Here is an 18,518-nt window from a genome sequence, read left to right on the forward strand (position 1 = left end):
CCAGATATTTTACTGCACTCCCAAAGAAATACTCTGGTTCCCAGTGGAAAGCAGCTGATCATGTATTGTTTTCATGTTCTACTACACTTTTAATGGCGGACACCATTTCCACGTATTAAAAACATCCATGAATGTTTCTTCTATATCATATTAATCATACATGTGTTAACTGCTATACTTCTTATCTCGAATAAATGGTGTTATACATCCTGCATAAGCATGTTATTCTGTTACCATGTTTAAATCCTGACCCACAATTCGAAAGAAGCTTTCATGGAGTCCATTTTTAATTTAAATTTTCTGGTCTTTGGTTCTTGATTTCTTATAAGTTCTGACTGCAATGACTTTTCCTAAAGATCAATTACTCAAGGGAATTCTTTTAATTGCTAGTTTCCTTTTCTTCAACTTATTATAAGTGTTAATAGCAAGGAAGCATATGTTTTTTACTAACCTTGTTGTACAGCAACCTGCGTTTATAGCTGCAAGTCTTGTATGAGATAGTGGTATTGACATTGCTACCCCTCATGCTGTATCTGTTCCTTGCCCACAGATGTTCGTTCAAGTTATACGATTGTACTTCACTGATTTATTGATGAAAAAGAAGATTGATAGAGAATTGTTCCTCAATATCCTTTCCACACTAGACGCGGTAAGTCCCATGTGTTTAATAAAATTAATTAATGTTGGTTGCAACACAGTATTTCAATGGCATAAAAAGATTTGTTTTCATTATCGTTTCATCTTTTACATCCAGTGTTTGGAACGTTCAAAAAACTCTTCTTTCTTTGAAAAATCAATGAAATAATTAGTTTCACATAACATTCATTTTGTTTGATTGTATGCTCTAGAGATCCCAAACAAAATAAAATTAGTTGTGTAAGTACACTGAGAGGATAAACATATTTCAATGAATTTTCACAAACATATTATATAATGCAGCTGGGATTTCCTATCATTTATTTTTGAGTTAAGGCTGGCGCACAACCAACCGCCTATAGCCTACTAGAGAATTAAGAGCGTTTGGTTGAAAAGCAGAAAACAAAATTAGCGTGGTCCCAACTTGGGCTTCCAATACAGATGTCGGGCAGCAGCCTTAGTATTTCAATTCAATTTGCATTGAGACAGGTATTAAAATGCAGAATTGGTAAGCTTCCTATTTTTCATATACGTTTGTAAGCGAAGCCTTACAAAATAGAGTTCTCCTCCACTGGGAACGCTTATACCTTATCCTTACTTTTCATTTGGGAAAACATTGCAAGGATGTCACTGTTCCTTTAAAAACGTGTAATACAACAATGCTGAAAGACTGCACTGTGGCCAGAACATGCTAGGACACAATACGTTAGTTGTATGTGTACCATCCTCCATTTCTGTACATGTTGATAGCACAAATCGACCTGTGATGACTGAAAATGTCACCAACTGTTGTAGGTCCAAGTGAACACTTTGTTTGTCCTTCAAAAGCCACAGATATTTAAAACTTAATGATGCTTATTTGGAACAATTGATCTGACGAGAAGTGCAGATTTATTTAATTTCAAGTGATAGTCTCCATGAGAAATTACTCCATATTTTAGCGTTCTCCCTAGCCTGGGTATCCGCGATGACCATGCCACACACGAAGCTTAGTATTGCATGTCTTTTCATCTGCCTGTACCGGCTAACTCAACATTCTAAAACAAGCTTTAATTGCGTGTCGCTCTGACACCTACCATACAGCTATATGGAGTCCATTTGGAGTCGAAAAGGGTTCTGTCATAAAACTTGTAAGACACTATACATATTGCACTCTAGTATTTACATTAACAGTCACTTTTTAACAGACGTTATGGTATCTTTACTTTTTTTTCTTAATAAGTGTGGTAGCAAGGCTTAGTAATTTGTCAGATCTTGCACAGAGTTTTATCTCTGGTAGCTTGGGGAGGAGAGAAAGAAGTTTGCAATCCTCCAGCTGGGAACATGGAGCCTCCCCCCATTCTAAGGTCTACGCTTGCCCTCCCACCAAGGATTACCACGCAATAGGGGCTTGTCTTGGGAAGAGAGAAAGATTCTGGTGTCTCCCAATTACTCTCTCTGCAGTCTCTTTGTATATGAGTGTATGTTAGGGTGGAAGTGGTCGTCAGGTTTTCTTACCAACTATATTAATAATAATAATTATCCATATTTGTAAAGTGTGAACATATCACCTCATATGGTTTCAGGGTGATGTGGGCCATCGGGGAGATTAAGTTAGTTATTGTCCAGAGTCACATGGTACTGAGTTGAGCTGTCCCCGTCACCAGGGATTGAACCAGGAGCCACGTGCTTCAGAGTCAGCCGCTCTGTCCGCTCCACCACATCTTTGCCTGTAACAATTGGCTACTGGCATATCTTTCCTGGATCTATGCTCTGAGTGAGTCTCATTCTGTTAGACCAAGTTAATTTCTCTCAGACTAGCAGTTAGATCAAAGCCTTCCCCAAACAACAGGCCAATTTGGATGGGATTAAGCCTGTTCCTGAGATAGGAATCAGCATAGCTTAATTACATTCACAATGACTGAAAAGCACAGGCATGTCTTTCGTAGAGAAACATTAAAGAGCAGCCAGACGTCTATCCTCATTCTCTTCAGGAGACCCCTTTGATGTTTTAGTTGGAAGGAACCAGTTTGGCAGAGACTGGTGTGGTCTGGTTTAAAGGTCTCAGTGAACTCATAGTTGTATCCTTCTCCGACCCTCTTAATGACACCGGTCAGAGATTTAATTCCTGCATGTTAGCCATCAACGATTGGATGGATCATAGCTGTCTTAAGCTGAATTCCAGCCAGACAGAGGTACTTCTCTTCGGTAAGGATACTTCTTTTTGGACACCATCTTACTGGCCTCCCGAGTTAGAAACCCTACCTGTTCCAGATAGTAAGGCTAAGAACCTAGGTATCCTTATAGATAACAAACTTGCTTTTGGTGATCAAGTGAATGCAACTCCGTCAGTATCCTTTTGAACCCTTAAGATAATCAAAACAATCTTGCTATTCATCCTCCTACTCGTCAAATAACTGTAGTAACTGCTCTGATCCTAACCAAACTATATTGCAATGAATAATAGCTGAATCTATGTTTCCAATATGCCAACAAGCTTCAGGTTATCCAAAACGCAGCAGCCAGACAGCTACTGGGAATTCCGTCAAACATGCTTTACGGAAGCTACACTGTCACGCAGTAAAACATAGAGTGAGTTTTAAGGCTCTGTACCTCACTTATAGGGCCTTCACAACTCAGGCCCCACATTCTTCAAAGTAAGACTCTGATGGTACCAGCCAGAAAGGCTGCTACATTCAAGCACTGCCTTGAATGTTGTTGTCCCTATGATTAGGCTTTCCTCTTGGGGCGGGAGAAGTTTCCTAGTAGGGTCCGCAAATCTGTTGAACTCCCTTAATTTGCACATTAAGTTGCTGCCTCATTCAGTAACATTTAGAAAAGTTCTCAAATCCTATTTTGCTAATAACAAATGGGCATGTATTTCTCCTTCTCCTGCAGTGCCGAGATGCCTCCGGATAATTGCTGCACTTTACAAAAAAATACTTAACATAACATAGCTGTGAACACCAACCACTTGAAGTCACCTTCTTGAAATGTCCTTAGATGCTGTGCAGGAGGAGTGGGACAGGAGTGGAGTTTTGATGTGTCATCTTTGGACTGAGTAGATATGCCCATTTTATGGAACTTTCCACCCACCTCCGCTTTAAAACTTCTGCACCAGGGAGAGATTTTGACAACATTCTGGGACCTGGGGAAAGTTCATGTGAAGAAGTCCCGGCTCTAAGACAGAAGACTTCTGACTACTGCTGATGAATAGGACTCAGGAACCCATGACTTCTTGGAAAAGAGGACTCAAGGACTTCTGATTCCAGCTAGCACACAGGGTTTTGATCTTGTCTCTAGGTTCAGTGGCACTGGCCTCCCCATTCTATCTGGGATTAGTAGAGGGTGCACTTTCTGGGGACCCTGGAAAGGGTCTACATGAAACTTCTGTTTTGCTGGTTTTGCTGAAGGATAACCCCAGGCCGTTGGGATTACTAGAGGCCCAGACATAAGGACACATCATAGACTCCCTAAACTTGGAAGAAGGCAGAGGGATGCTGGCGCTGCAGCAAAGGCTTGAAACAAATGGATTGTTAGGTGCTAAGAGTGGAGGACGGGAGGCCCTTAGCTCTACCCAATCAGAGAGAGAGCAGTGGAAACATCATCTCCAAGAAGACTGTAGAATTGTAGCAGCCAGGAGGCCTGAAATATGCAGTGGCCCTGTAGAGTAGTTCTTATATTCCCAATAGGCTCTGTGCATTGGAATAATATATCCTATAGATATGACGTAGGACTTAGGTCAGTAGGTCTCTATCGAATATACTAAACTTAATTGTGAGTGCCAGCTAGCTCAGAGGTCACTAGAAACTTTCTCGAATTCACAAGAAGGGATTAGTTTCTGACAACCGCATAAACATGACAACTTTGTTTCCCTAGGACTAGAAAATATCTTCAGGGTCGTGGAAACAATAAATACGTTTTTCACTCAGTCAATCGTGCATGCTTCGTTTCTACAGAGTTTGCAGAGAAATAGTGAGACAGGCATTTTCAATAAAAGGTTTATTTAACAGTGTTCGTTCTCATGCAAGAGAGGTGAACTGCTACAATCGTTAGACAGAATGCAAAGTATAATGCGTACAGCGAGAATAGTATTATAAAATAGTACTGTAATAGCATTGTATGGTTTCTAAGCCATATAAAAATACATACATACAACCTAGGTCTAGTCCAAGGGAAGAAGTGAGAATGGTCTTTTGCATGGGTTTAGTTTTTGCCAAGAATCTACCAAAGGTTTTTCTAGGTTCTATCAGCTCCAGACCTTAGAATGAAGGAGGACTGTATCTCTGTCTAGGGATGCGATTTCCCAACACCCCGCAAGGGGAGTCAGAAACACTGGAGCTGGATTCTTGGCAGAGAAGAACAGCTTCTTGTCAGTGCGTCATTTGGAGAGTCGGCTTCCTTCAGCACTTGCCGTAGGGAGCTCCGTTGGGCAAGTAGGTCGTGGAACTGCTCCGAACGACCGTGCTTTGCCATAGCAAGTGAAGGTATATTTATACCTTGAAAGTGTTTTGGAATGCCGTGTTTGACGTAAAGTCGGGCATATGAACGTCCTGAATGAACCCCTAAGGAATAGATGTTCATTGTAAAACTAACTGAGTTCTTAGAGAAATCAATATTCAAGCAAGGGGAAGTCCCTAACGGCTTAAGTTGGTTTTCCAAGAAATCGTTGTGACGTTTGTTGAACGGATGGAAGTAGCCATACCTGTATTTTGTTTGCATGGGCTATGCCTAACTATAAGCTTGATTTCTATGCCTATATAAGGGCAACGTGAATTGTACCTACATGAGGTCATGAATCGTGAAAATGCATTCGGAATCTAAAACTACATACAACACCCACTCCACTTTCTTATGTACGACTTCTGCTAAATACTAAGTTCTAAACATGTATAAACGTATCTAAAAAGCTATCTATACAACAAGTGTATAAAACCCACCCAAAACGCATAAAAATGCATTGGTACTGGTTGTACACAAACGAGCATTGGTGTTGTATGCATTCAAAGTAATGTTTCATTCAAAGCAAATAGGTGACATTTGAAAAATGCTATCTGAATGAATCCTGAAAATACATTTATGAAATGGCTCGTAAATACAGAAGAAAATAGCAGAAACCATTTCATGTTATATTACATATAACTGTTGGTATGAGGACAAGGTCAAATATTGTCTCTGGAAGTTTTTCAAAGAATTCTAGTTCTCCATAAATAGTTCTACTTTAAGCAGATTACTTTGTGCCAAAAAAATGAAAAATATAAATTTGGAAAAATTAATAATCATAGAAAAAAGAGTTCCAAAGTTAGAACTTTGTTTTGAAAAAATGTAGGTCGAATTCAGAGTCTCTCAGAACACTGTGTGCCAAATCAAAAGTCAGTGTTATTGTTACGAGAAAACATCAAATCTTCTAAGTCTGTAAAGAATTTGTCTACCATTGTAGGTGAGAGTTGGATTACCTTGTAAGAAGATCAACCGCACATAGATGTGAAGCATCGCCGTCAGCATTGGTCGCATTAGCAATGTTCGTGGTGGATGATACCTGTGTGGCTGTTTCCTCTCATACCTCACAGTCAGCATTTTGCGTCTGAGATCTCAATGAATGCCATCATCAGAATTGGTAGCCGCTGGGGACAACACAGTGCATGGGCTGTTACTGGTTCAAGCAAAGTATCATGACCGTTGGCATGACTGATGGGAGTCTCAGACATGTGTTTAGCACGCATTCTTCTCCGCATAGCAGGCAGCGAAGAACAGTTAAGATGCAATCTTGCCAAATTGGTCTGAGTGATAGAAACCATGTGGTATTTAATTCTCTTAGACGAGGTAGTCCCAAGATTTGGATGATGCGCTCACGACACTTCATCGCCAGTAGAGTTGTCTCCATGGTGAACTTGGTGTTGCTTGTGGATTGACTTGCCATATCGCAGCAGTAGGCGCAGAAATAATATACCTGCGGCGAGTCCCAAAATGAGAGGCAACTTGCCAAACAGTGAGTGGACGAAGTTTGGAAATATTCCTAGGACTGCTTCAAAAGGTGCTAAGAGCCCAGAAAATACTGTCTTAAATACATGTACAATACCACTCCTATCAGACATGTTTAAGATACGACTTAACATTTCTGAGAAATGTATAGGGCAATTTGTAGTTAAGAGAGCATATATCTCTACAGAAGTCCTTGCGACTTGCAGATCATAGGTTTCTTTGGTCGAGGTCAGTGGCAGGGATTTCTGTAAAAGAATAGCTTTCATTCTGCTTAAAGTATCAATTCGTATAGAAGAGATGTACAGTGAAGGCCATAATGGCGACTCCCGGTCTGTTTGGAAACAATACTTGCATACAGCAAGTGACCCTGGCTGACAGTCACTAGATGGGGTAAACCTGGCAACATGCCACAGCAGCTGTGATAGTTTAACATAATGTAACTTCTATTTAAAAGTTGTCCAAAAAGTGGATCAATCACCCCAGCCGGAGAACCTTGCAGCTGGCAGGATATGTTTAGAGGAACCATCGCAGGCCGTGTAAATTAATACCCTGACAAAGGAGAGAACCCCTTTGTGCGTTCTCACAATTTTTACCACTAAGAAACACCTCTCTTCCCCCACTCCAACATCTGTGTTGTACGTTAATTCCCAGCATGTCTTGATGTATTCTTTACCCAACTTTCATATGTGCCTGCTGGTATGTGTTTTAGGCAATATTGAAAATGGAAAATTGTAACAGGCAGAGTTATTGTTCCATGTATAATCCATTCTGTGGCTGGCTTTTCAGCGACAGTAAATGGCAATATTTCCAGTTTTTCAATGCTCAGCACCAGTATAGTCTGCTCCCCTCTGTGCCAGTTTGATCTGTTTATCAGTGAGATTGAATTCTGAAAACAGTGACGTAGTATTGATTAAACGCGAAGGCACATAGCCTGAACATAGGTTTTGTAACGTTGAGCCTAATAGCATGATAGAACGTAATTGCGACTGACCATGTTGCAACATGACCAAGTCCTGTTCCATGATGTCTATGGCAGAGGATACTATGCTGTCCAAAGAATATATCCTGGACAACAGAGTCGTTAACCCATTGTCAACCACAGAGAGAGTTTTCTCTAAATTAATATGATCAATTTCTCGTATTCTTTCTGCAGTCTCTGCTTGCGTAATCTTCCAGGCTTAATTTAAGCAGCATAGACACCGGCATATATAAAAAGTTTATGATGCGGTTTTCCTGGTCCTAGCAAGAATTCCCTAAGATTAGCTCCATCTTTAAGTAAAGATTAGTGTTGGTTTACATCCTTTACTGTAGATCTATGTAGCCAATCAAGGCATAGTTTCCCTACAATGTATGTTGTTACTATTCCTTGATGCTGTCTCTGAACATATCTTGGATCTGGCCTTGTGAAAGTGAACCCCTGTGTTTTGTTCAGGAATCTATCTTGATAGTTGTTTGTGTCTGTTGGCCAGATTAACCATTTTTTCCAATCTGGATCTGTTCTGTTGTGATGCAAAATAGTATGTACGTCGACCTCCCCCTCTGAAGTGTTATCACTAACAGGTGTAGGTGTAGGTATGGACGGATTGTTTAGGCCTTTTATCTTGCTTAACCCAAGACAAGATGTCTGTTGGACATTGTCATTCAAAAACATACTTTACTCTGGGATGATGCAGGCTCTAAATAAAGCGTCTATCCCCTGCACTTGCCAATCTTTTGTGCCCCAGACAGTTTTTGTCTCATCGTTGTCTTTCCAAAAGTTGAAACCTAGTGAAGACAGCTCCGCATAAAAGGCTGCAGAATAAATTTGCTTGGTATTTGTCAACATACTTTTCAATCCTCTTTTGTTAACATGTTTAAAGTAAAATGATTCTGGATTGGATACATTAAAACCTGAAAAGTATGAACATTTCCCTAAAAAGGTTTTTGAGCTACCCTTTGGTGGCGTAGGACAATGTTCACATTGGTTATACATCAATACATTTCTAGGGTTTGCAGATTTGTGCAAGAAATGATGACCATAGTGATTATAACAATACATTTGTTCATAGTCTGATGAACCTTCTAAGTATTCATGATTTGTAAATACAGCAGACATTTCTAAGTCTGACATCATATTGTTAACAGTCTCGAAGTCCCAATCATCAGAAAAGGTACTAGATGAAACAAAGTCCTTCAAGGAAATCTTAAACTGGTGTGGAATCTTCAACATCTCCGCAGGGCCAAAAATGACATAATCAGTTCTGTCCCAAGCTATACCCCCTGGTATAGGAACGGCTCTGATGTTCACTGATGATAAGTCTCTTTGTTCACGATGGAATGATTTGTGTAGCTTGAGGAGTAAGTTGATGTTCTTACTTGCTGTGTCCATTTTGACATATCGTCCATTTATCAGCGTTCCCAAAGTTATTACCAGAGTCAACCAAAGTAGAAGAAAAAGTACACCTAACACAATCCAAAGTTAAATCCCTGGTGAAACCAGATAAGTCTTTTCCAAGTGATGAAAAAGGTCTGTTGCTCGTTCTTTGAAAGTTCTTTTTACTGGCGTTGTTTCAGGCTCGCTGGGATCCTCAGAAAATGTATCAAAGTTAATGAAATAGCCAGAGGCAGTCCTGTTAATTGTAGGGATTGCATCAGGATTCGTTGAAATCGCTGGAACCACTAGATACATTTGTGTGTAGTCTAATGCTACTTCGTTGTAGACAGGTGTTTACTAACGAACTGTTATTTGGGTCTCAAGAGGTACAAGTTCCATAGCTTTGTTGCATAGACCTTAATTTCGCACTGCAGATTCTTCAAAGATGATGAGTCTCTCAGTTTGAACCTCTTGGATAGTAGCTAGATTAGGGCGTCTGCTACATTGGCGGAGTCCACTTGGCCTACTCCTTATGATCGGCCACATGATGTGGTTTGACCAGGTCGATGGACACAAACCTGTTCTCCTTTTTACCAGCAAGGGGCAGCAGTAATACTGTTCTTGATCAGTGGATTGCTAGGACAGGTACTGGTTGTCTGTAAGAAGGCCCAAATTCTTTTTCGTCCGTGATCTTCTCTCATACTAGATCCCCATGCTTAGAAATCCAGACAAATTTGAACAATACCACTGGGTCTGGGCTCCCAACGACACAGCTTGCCACAAGCTAATAATGAACAGAAAAAATGCCACTGTCGCTATTTCTACATGGGACAATTATTTGGTCGAAACATACGGACAAGACAGTATGTTTATTAATCTGACTTTTTATTCTTTTTGAATTTCAATTGATCACTTCTATTTTGGTGATTATTTGTGGAGTATTTATACAATTAAAAAAAAATCTGGTGTACACAACACAATTGGATGCTATGCGGACCAGAAAGTGAATGCAAACAAGCATTTGGACGCCGATAGACGAGGACGGAGTTTAAAATCGGTCACCAATCAAAGTAAACAAACAACAGGCGATACAACGCGCCTGAGCCGCCCATTAAGAATCGGCGAGCTAGGCTGATACTAATTCAATTGAGGAATTCACAAATGTGAGTTTTAAGAACAATACAACCAGGCTTTGATGAGTACGAGGCAGGTGAGGAAACTTGCAGTTTAGGGGTCAGGCAGTACAGCAGTAGCTTTCCCAGAATCTAAAAGAAACTCTGTTCTTCCATTACAGATATTGGTCCTGATGAGAACTCCCAAATCACAAGAGTTCGAAACGCGTAGACCTGTTTAAATTTTCAAGCCAAACTTAATATTTGATAACTATGAGATACAATAACTGTATATATATTTGTGCTTAAAAATATTGGCTTGTTGTTGTGAATATTGAAATTCCAACTTTTTGGGGATTTATATATATTTCTTTGTGGTTGTTTGTATTGGTCTGAGTGAGAATGAATGTGGATTGAATGGTGAATCAAAATGTCTTTTTTGTAAATACAAGTTGTGTGTTTTTTGATAAGTAATCCAATTGTGTTGTGTACACCAGATGTTTTTAAAATTGTATAAATAATCCAAAAATAATCACCAAAATAGAAGTGATCAATTGAAATTCAAAAAGAATAAAAAAAGAATAAAAAGTCAGATTAATAAACATACTGTCTTGTCCGTATGTTTCGACCAAATAATTGTCCCATGTAGAAATAGCAACAGTGGCATTTTTTCTGTTCATTAGAAATCCAGACAGGCCTTGCTGGGACAGTTGGTTTCTCTTCAGTTGTATTTGGCTTCAGGAACACGTTACTTTGTATAGCTCTTCTTTCATTTAAGTCCTGTAAAACAGCCAAACAGTCTTTTATATCAAAGAGCTTTTGGTCTACCACTGAAGTCCGATACTAACATTCTGGTCCCAAAAAGGACTTCATATGGAGTGATACCCCCTAGAGAAATTCTTGGCAGATTGTTAAGACTACGTTGGACACTTATTAGATGTTTGACCCGCCCGTCACCCGAGCCTAATACCCTAGCTGTTATAGATTGCTTTGTATCCCAGTTTATTCTCTCCACAACCGAATTTCCCTCAAGATGGAATAGACTAGAATACTGCAATGCAATGCCCAATTTGGCCTGGCCTCCATGTAAGCTCAAGAGCTAAATGCAGGACCTTGGTCAGAATGTAGCGTGCCGACTGCATATGTGCCAATAAAGACTCGCAAATCTTTTATAGCAGTTCGAGCGTCAGCCGAGCGCTGAGGCCACATCCAAATGAATCTTGAGCACGAATCCCCTGCAACCATGATATATTTATAGTTACCATTCCTCTGTAAGGGACCGCAGTGATCCAGGTAAACGCAAGCTAATGGCTTATCTGAAATTCACAGGGGCATCTGCGTAGGACATTTCACTGTAGAGACTTTAATCTTTTGGCAGATTTCAAATTCCAAAACATAGTTTCTGGTTTGTTTCCTCATGCGCGGCCACCAGTATCTCTGTTTTAATAATGATACTGTGGCAGAAATACCTGCATGTGCAGATGCAAGCCCTTCATGTGCTGCTAAAATTAGTCCTAATCTATGTTCCATGTTTGGAATTACTGTATCCCCCACTCCAGGGCTTCGAGCAAACAGAACCTTGTTCGCATCAGTTATATAGGAAAATTTCAGTAGGCAGATGATATTCTTGTTCGTATTGTAGAAATGCTTGTGTTTTCAAATAAAGGTCAAAAACGTATTCAACGTCTGTTGCAGCAAGAGAATTAACCCATTGTATCCATCTTGGATGTAAAGCTTTAGCATTTGGAATGCTCGCTTTTGTCACTGCCTTTAAGGCAGGTACAGGTGTAACGACCTTAATGCGTTTACCCTGTGTGAGGGCTCTCTTTTGCTACTGCAGTTTAAACCACTGTCAGATTTTTTTCTGTTGGAGTGAATTTCATTTCTGCTTGTGTGTACAAATGTGATTTGTAAGCTATTGGTACTTTTTCACCTTCGTTAAAAGTTAAGTACGTGAATCCGCATTGTCCTGGAATGATTCGGATGACTAAGTTGCGTACGTTTACGCGTGTTTGCAAATGTTTTGTTGCTAACATGTCTGTTTGCAATGAACGCAACATTTCTGTGTGTTTTTGTGTCCAATTAACTGTTTTGAAATCAGGTTTGATTAGTTTGTAGAGAGGTTTAACACTTTCTGCGTAATTTAGAATGTATGTTCTTCCGAAATCTAGGAAACCTAGAATCAACTAAGTTTTGCAGCGTTTTTTGGAGGTTGGAGCAGCGCACATTTCTCTAGAAAGTTTGCTGCCAGGCTTTTGCCTTCACTCGAAAGTTCATATCCTAGAAAGAGTACGCTTAAATGGGCAATTCTAGATTTTTTTTAAATTAAATTTGTAGCCTTCAGAGGCGAATCCCAATATAATTGTATTCACCCTATTCAAGTGCCTATCCAAGTCTTCGTCTGTCAGATAGATGTCATCCAAGTATGATAATGCTTCATCATCATAAGTTTGTAGTAACTCTGTTACCCTTGCTGAGAATAACCCAGGACTATTCTATCCCTGTGGGAGACGACAGAAGTGATGTGGTGTCCGCATAATTGAGAAAGCGGTCAAATACCTACTTCCTGGTACAATGTTTTGACAGAAAAACCATTAGAAATATATGTGGTTTTATATTTTTTACATAACAATGTTATTCATTAATGCTGCACTGTGTGCATTTGGTGCTGAAAAGGTTTTGCAACAAGAGTTTAGATGTCTGTAATCCAATACTAGACTATACGTATTGTCTGGTTTTGAGACAAGAAACAAAGGATTGTTCATTGACGAGGTGCATGTTTCAATCTTCCCGTGGTATTCAAGTTGATCTAATAACTCCCTGGCCTGTTTTTGTAGCTTCTTGCTTAACTGGGTACTGCCTTTGTGCAGTTGGTTGATATTTCAACTGGATTTTATGGTGAGGAGAATCCTCATCCCATCCTACATGATTTTTTATATAATGTAGGAGCTTGGGCAACTGCCCATTTCCTGGCATAGGTCTATTTTAAATGAATTGGAATGTGATTGGAGAAGGCTATCTTCACCCTGTGGGCACTCCCTGACAATGTGGGCACTCCCTGACAAATTGTGGTGGCCAGTCTTGCTCAGCTAGAAGAATGTCATAACCCTTAGAGAGTCGCTCCCAAAAGAGTCCTCTCACTTACTTGGTATGTCCCCCTCCATCCAGAGTGTTATTTCATATAACTTAGGTGGACAACTAACCCTGGTATCTGCAGTTTCAACTTGAATTTATTCATTCAAGCCTACTGTCTCCAGATGATCCTTCAAGTTCATGCGAGCTATGGTGACTTCTGCTGCGCCGTCCAACCTTGTCTGAGCCCATTCCCTGTTCTTGAGCTGTGTCCTCAAGATCATGTCTGATTTTAGACCTGCTACCTTCGGTTTGGTGAATTGAGGTTTCTTGTTTTTCTGAACGTGTTGATCGTCTTTTTGGACTTCACTTCCATGTTTTTGACCGTCCTCTTCTTTCGTATTTCTGTAACGTAGTCTGAAAGGTACGAGAGGAACATGTATCAGTATCTTGATATCTATCAGGTTTTCTCAAATTATCCCTATTCCTGAGGTTATACCTCCCTTCAGAGGACTTCTTTTGAGGAGACCTACCTCTGGATTGAGAACGCTTCTCTTTAGAAGTTTGTTTGCTATTTTCCCACTTCTTTTTAATAGGTGTAGGATTGTTTTTAGTAAAAGACCTTGTCAGGACTTTCAGACAGTTGGGGTTTTACTAGCTTCCTTCCCAGACTGTCTTTACCTAATTCTTCATAGGATTTTTCAATTATTCTGGCCAGTTCTTGTGGTTGCTCAGTTACATCAAATTCCCTTAACTTTTGGCGGATCGCCACAGATGCTGCATCACCTTTAATATTGGCTAATATTATTGTTGAGACCTTTCAGTAATTTCATACCTAGATTTAAAGCAGGCTCTGCCCCATATTCATTTTGAATCTGTTTCAGGACATCTGGTATTACCGCCATTGACGGAACACTGTGTGTTTTAGTGTAAATTGCAGCAAAGACTGTACCCCAAGTGTTGCAGTCCTCCAGATGTGGTGCAATCCCCATTGGTAAACAGATTGTTAAAATTCTGTGTTTCTCATGAGGGGTAGTATTTGGAAATACTGCTTCGATTTGAGTAATCTTTTGAGCTATACAGAATGGAATTTGTTCCCGTTTTGCGGGTAATTTACCGAATGTAGAGTCTGTGGTATAATTTTATTTGTGTTTTCCCTGGTGGGGGTAATGCTGTGGAATCATTATTGCCGGTTGGACTGTAAGAGTCCGCATGACATATTGAACTAATTGTCTATACATTTTTATTAGCTCTTTCAGTTGAGCTAGTAGTGCCACATCTGTCATTTCATTAAGTTCAGGATGTGGTGTATAGCTGGCTAAGACCGGCCATGTTGCTCCTAGTCTACCTAGTGGACCAAGCCTGAAAATGTGATTTATATGTTTTAGGGCACCTCTAAACCAGAGCGCATGCTCTTGGTATGTTAGTGGAATTTCAATATCCTCGAAAGGAATGTATCCCTCCGGTCGTTCATCTTCTTTGTAGAAGTGAAACACATGTGTTCTTGGATCTGCTTCTGGGAAGACTATCCACAAATAGAATACCTCTGTCTGATGATATTCATGTGCCTCTATCACAAAAACTGCCCTACCACCTCTTGCTGATAGGCCATGTTTTATAAGTTTTAAATTTAGAGGTATGCTTGTAGCACTGAGAGAGCGCAAAACTGAGTTAGAAATTGTAGGGGTGCACCATATTCATGAGTAATCAGCACCCGCATATATAAAGGATTATAATGTGATATAGGGCTATGGAGTAATGTACTAGGATTTACTTAAAGTAACGTAAAGTGTTTTGAAAGTACTAATGCCACGTTAATCTAGGAATGTTGTTTGCAGTGAAATACTAATTCAATTAAAGGATGCTCGAATAGTTATTGATGTATTTAAATGCATGTTTAGAAATTCATTATTGTATTCATATAACGACATAGAAGTGTTTAAGTTAGAAAATGTATTCTTTTTGTTATAATGGTGAAGGCCTAATGAACGGGGAAAAATGTTTGCCAATGTTAGAATGTGATATCCCGAAACGTGCAGAGGCCCAGGTGGGGAGAAAGACTGTGTAGGCCGAACTAAAAATGTTTCACTTCACATTAAATCATGGAAATGTCTTTCCTAGAAGGTTGCTTTAGAAAATTAATTGCAAGTAGCATGGAACTGTGAATCGATTTATGTGCGTTCTTTTGCAGGTGCAAGGTTAACTAGAGATAGTAGAGAAGGGCTCATTGTGTATGAGCGTTAGGATGGTAGTCATGGAGGAGTGGCTGCGGAATTTAGGGAAGCAGCTTCAAGAGGAGAAGACTCTGGGACCCAAGGACGTTTTTTCAACAAACAAGGATGAAGATGTCGTAATGGAGTTTTTGAAAGTTAATACCTTTGAGAGGGGTGTACCTTAAGGCGTGTCGCCCATATTGTGGGGTTTGTATTAGGGACAGCACCCCCGTAGGAGAGCAGAGCAGATGCGCATGAGGGCGAAGAAAGATTGCTGGGTAGGCAGATAGCTGCTATGCGAGATAGGTTCTTAGGCTAAGTCCGAACAAAGTGAGTGTGCTTCTTTGGAAGTCACCACGGCTGACACCTTTGTTAGGAGGGAACTTTGTTAAGTAGGGATGTCACTTAGTATAGAGTAGGGACAGATTAATCTGGATTTCTTTCTTTTTCCGATGCCTACTAAAACCCAGATTATAGCAATTCTTGCTAGTCTAGTGGTTTTGGAATTGATACTTGTATTGTTTCTTAGTCGATTGAGACTTTTCCGTAGGATCATGTTTTTATTAGTGCTTGTTTATCTTCTGAATCTTTTACTGAGGTGTTTATATACACAACTGCTTTTGGCTTTATAATAAATCTTTAAACTTGACTTTTTGTCAGTGGTTCTTTGGGGAAAGCAATGGGGATAGTGCAAATTGACATTACGATGTTAAGATAGATTGCCTTCTACGCTCTATGACAGGTAAAAAGGTCTAGTCGACATGTGGCGGGATTCTAGAAATACTATTCTGATTCTAGAGATAAAAATCCCACCTTTCCAGCATCATCGTCGGTTTCTTGGAAACCTGTATAGTTTAAAGCTTGTACGGCATCATCTCCTGTAGCTCCACCTGTTTCGGTGTTATTGTACCCGTTTAGAGACATTTTGTTTAACTAAAAACTTGCAGAGCAAGATTCAAGGAAACAGATAAGGTGCACAATATTTTGGAACACTGTATCCTTCAACGTTGAACAACCCAAAAAGCTAATACATAGGATTTTTCGTTCTACTCAGCTATGGCGGATATTATCTCTTTACCCACTTCAGACGTCTATTGTAGTATTACGGAAAAGGGGTCTATGAGAAAAGCACGACTGAGTTACTTTAATATCTAGCGTTAAATTAGTGCCTTACCAAACGTTGGGAGCCATGTAGTGTAGTTCCTATATTCCCAATAGGCTTGGCGCATTGGAATAAGATATCCTATAGATATGACGTAAGACTTAGGTCAGTAGGTCTCTATCGAATATACTAAACTTAATTGTGAGTGCCAGCTATCTCAGAGGTCACTAGAAACTTTCTTGAATTCACAAGAAGGGATTTGTTTCTGACAACCGCATAAACATGACAACTTTGTTTCCCTAAGGCTGGAAAATATCTTCAGAGTCGTGGAAACAATAGATAAGTATTTCACTCAGTCAATCGTGCATGCTTCGTTTCTACAGAGTTTGCAGGGAAATAGTGAGACAGGCGTTTTCAATAAAGGGTTTATTGAACAATCTTCTTTCTCATGCTAGAGAGGTGAACTGCTACAATAGTTAGACAGAATGCAAAGTATAATGCATACAGTGAGAATCTATATATATAAAAACGAAAGTATGTCTGTTTGTCCTTTATGCATCACTACACCATTCATCCGATCGCCATGAAACTTTGGGAAGTTGTTGAGTACACTCCCGCGTAGGTTTCTGGCCCAAAAAAAAACATTGTTAAAAGTTGTTGAGTACACTGCCGCGAAGGTTTCTGGCAAAAAAAAAAAATTGTTAAATATCGCCCCCCCCGGACACCAGGGCCCTCATAATCTTTCCAATACTGAACGTTTACAGTTTACGGTGCAACTCGCTTTTGGTTTTGCAATGACCATCAGCAAAGCAAAAGGACAATTGCTGCAAGTGTGTGGACTAGATTTGGAGAATCCGTGCTTCTCACATGGACAACTGTATGTGGCCAGCTCACGATCGAATGGGATGGAAGCAGCCATGCCTGTATTTGAGTTGCATGGGCTATGCCTAAATGTGGGCTTGATTTCTATGCCTATATAAGGGCCACATGAATTGTACCTATATAAGGGCATGAATCGGTAAAATCCATTCGGGATCTAAAACCCCATATGACACCCTAACAGGAGCAAAACACAACTATCTTAGTTAAAAAAGACCCAGATAACATTTTTTTTTATCCTCTTTATGTGGGCCAGTCTAGTGGGCGCTCAGAGCCATCAGGAAAAGAACATGTTGTAATGCACCTGGTAAGGAAGAACTTCAAATTCCACTAGGGAACGCCAGAGCCCCAGAGGGTGTCTAGCATGTGGTGCTACACCTGCTAATTTATCACTCTCGTTGTGGGGATGATCAGTGCCCCAGAGGAAAACTGACTCCCATAAAATCTTTACTTTTGTCTGGGGTGTGCTAGCACACCAGGGGTATCACTAGAGCACAGCTGCACTCTGTTCATCATTGGAATGGGAGTATGACTTTGTGTCTTCCCATGCCAATGCTTTGGGGAGTGAGCAGCACACCGCACCACAGTTCCTGGCTTTTTATACTGAGGGTGGGAGGAAAATAGAGCTGGCTTCCATGCTGGCACACAAGCAGTGTTGAGCAGCCGTAAGCAGATGGGACGGTGGGGCTGTAATGCTATCAGGCACCACTCACCTAAAAAGCTATGCATTCTCTGCTTGAAGCTGGGGAGACTGAGAAAATAAGTGCTTGGAAAAATACAACCCTCAGTCATATAAAAGGCAGTGCTGAGGTACAAGAGCTTTATGAGTATTGACTCATGCAGTCTTATGCATGTATAAAAATGTGCATATTTGGAAAAAGTGTTGTCCGAGGAATTGCAGAGGCACCACCATTGAGCGACAGATCTCCCACATGAGCCCCACATCATTTCTTTTATTGTCGCCCTAAGTCTCCTGGGAGATGAATCCATGGCCCTAGGAGAGTTTCCCTTCATCTTAAGAACTCCTGAAACAGAAATATGTAGTCTTTGTCCTTGGTTTTTGATTCATGTGACTGCTTTTTAAATAATGCAAAGTTTGAAGAAAGAATCGTACACTGCACAGTATTGAAATATTTGTTGAAATGCAAATTGGTAATAGCTTATGGTGGGTATTGTTGAATGTCATTGAA

General features: G+C 40.2%; 1 protein-coding gene across 1 annotated transcript in view; it reads left to right on the plus strand.

Annotated features, from left to right (window-relative positions):
- The window catches only part of EVC (EvC ciliary complex subunit 1), a 609,121-nt gene that overhangs the window by 121,948 nt on the left and 468,655 nt on the right, over positions 1-18,518 (plus strand). The window contains exon 6 of the mRNA XM_086964104.1: positions 551-649. Within this exon, the coding sequence (XP_086820230.1) occupies positions 551-649 (99 nt within the window). The remainder of the gene's footprint in view (positions 1-550; positions 650-18,518) is intronic.

Source organism: Lissotriton vulgaris, chromosome 3_2 (genome assembly GCF_964263255.1).
Source record: "Lissotriton vulgaris chromosome 3_2, aLisVul1.2, whole genome shotgun sequence".
Taxonomy (NCBI): domain Eukaryota; kingdom Metazoa; phylum Chordata; class Amphibia; order Caudata; family Salamandridae; genus Lissotriton; species Lissotriton vulgaris.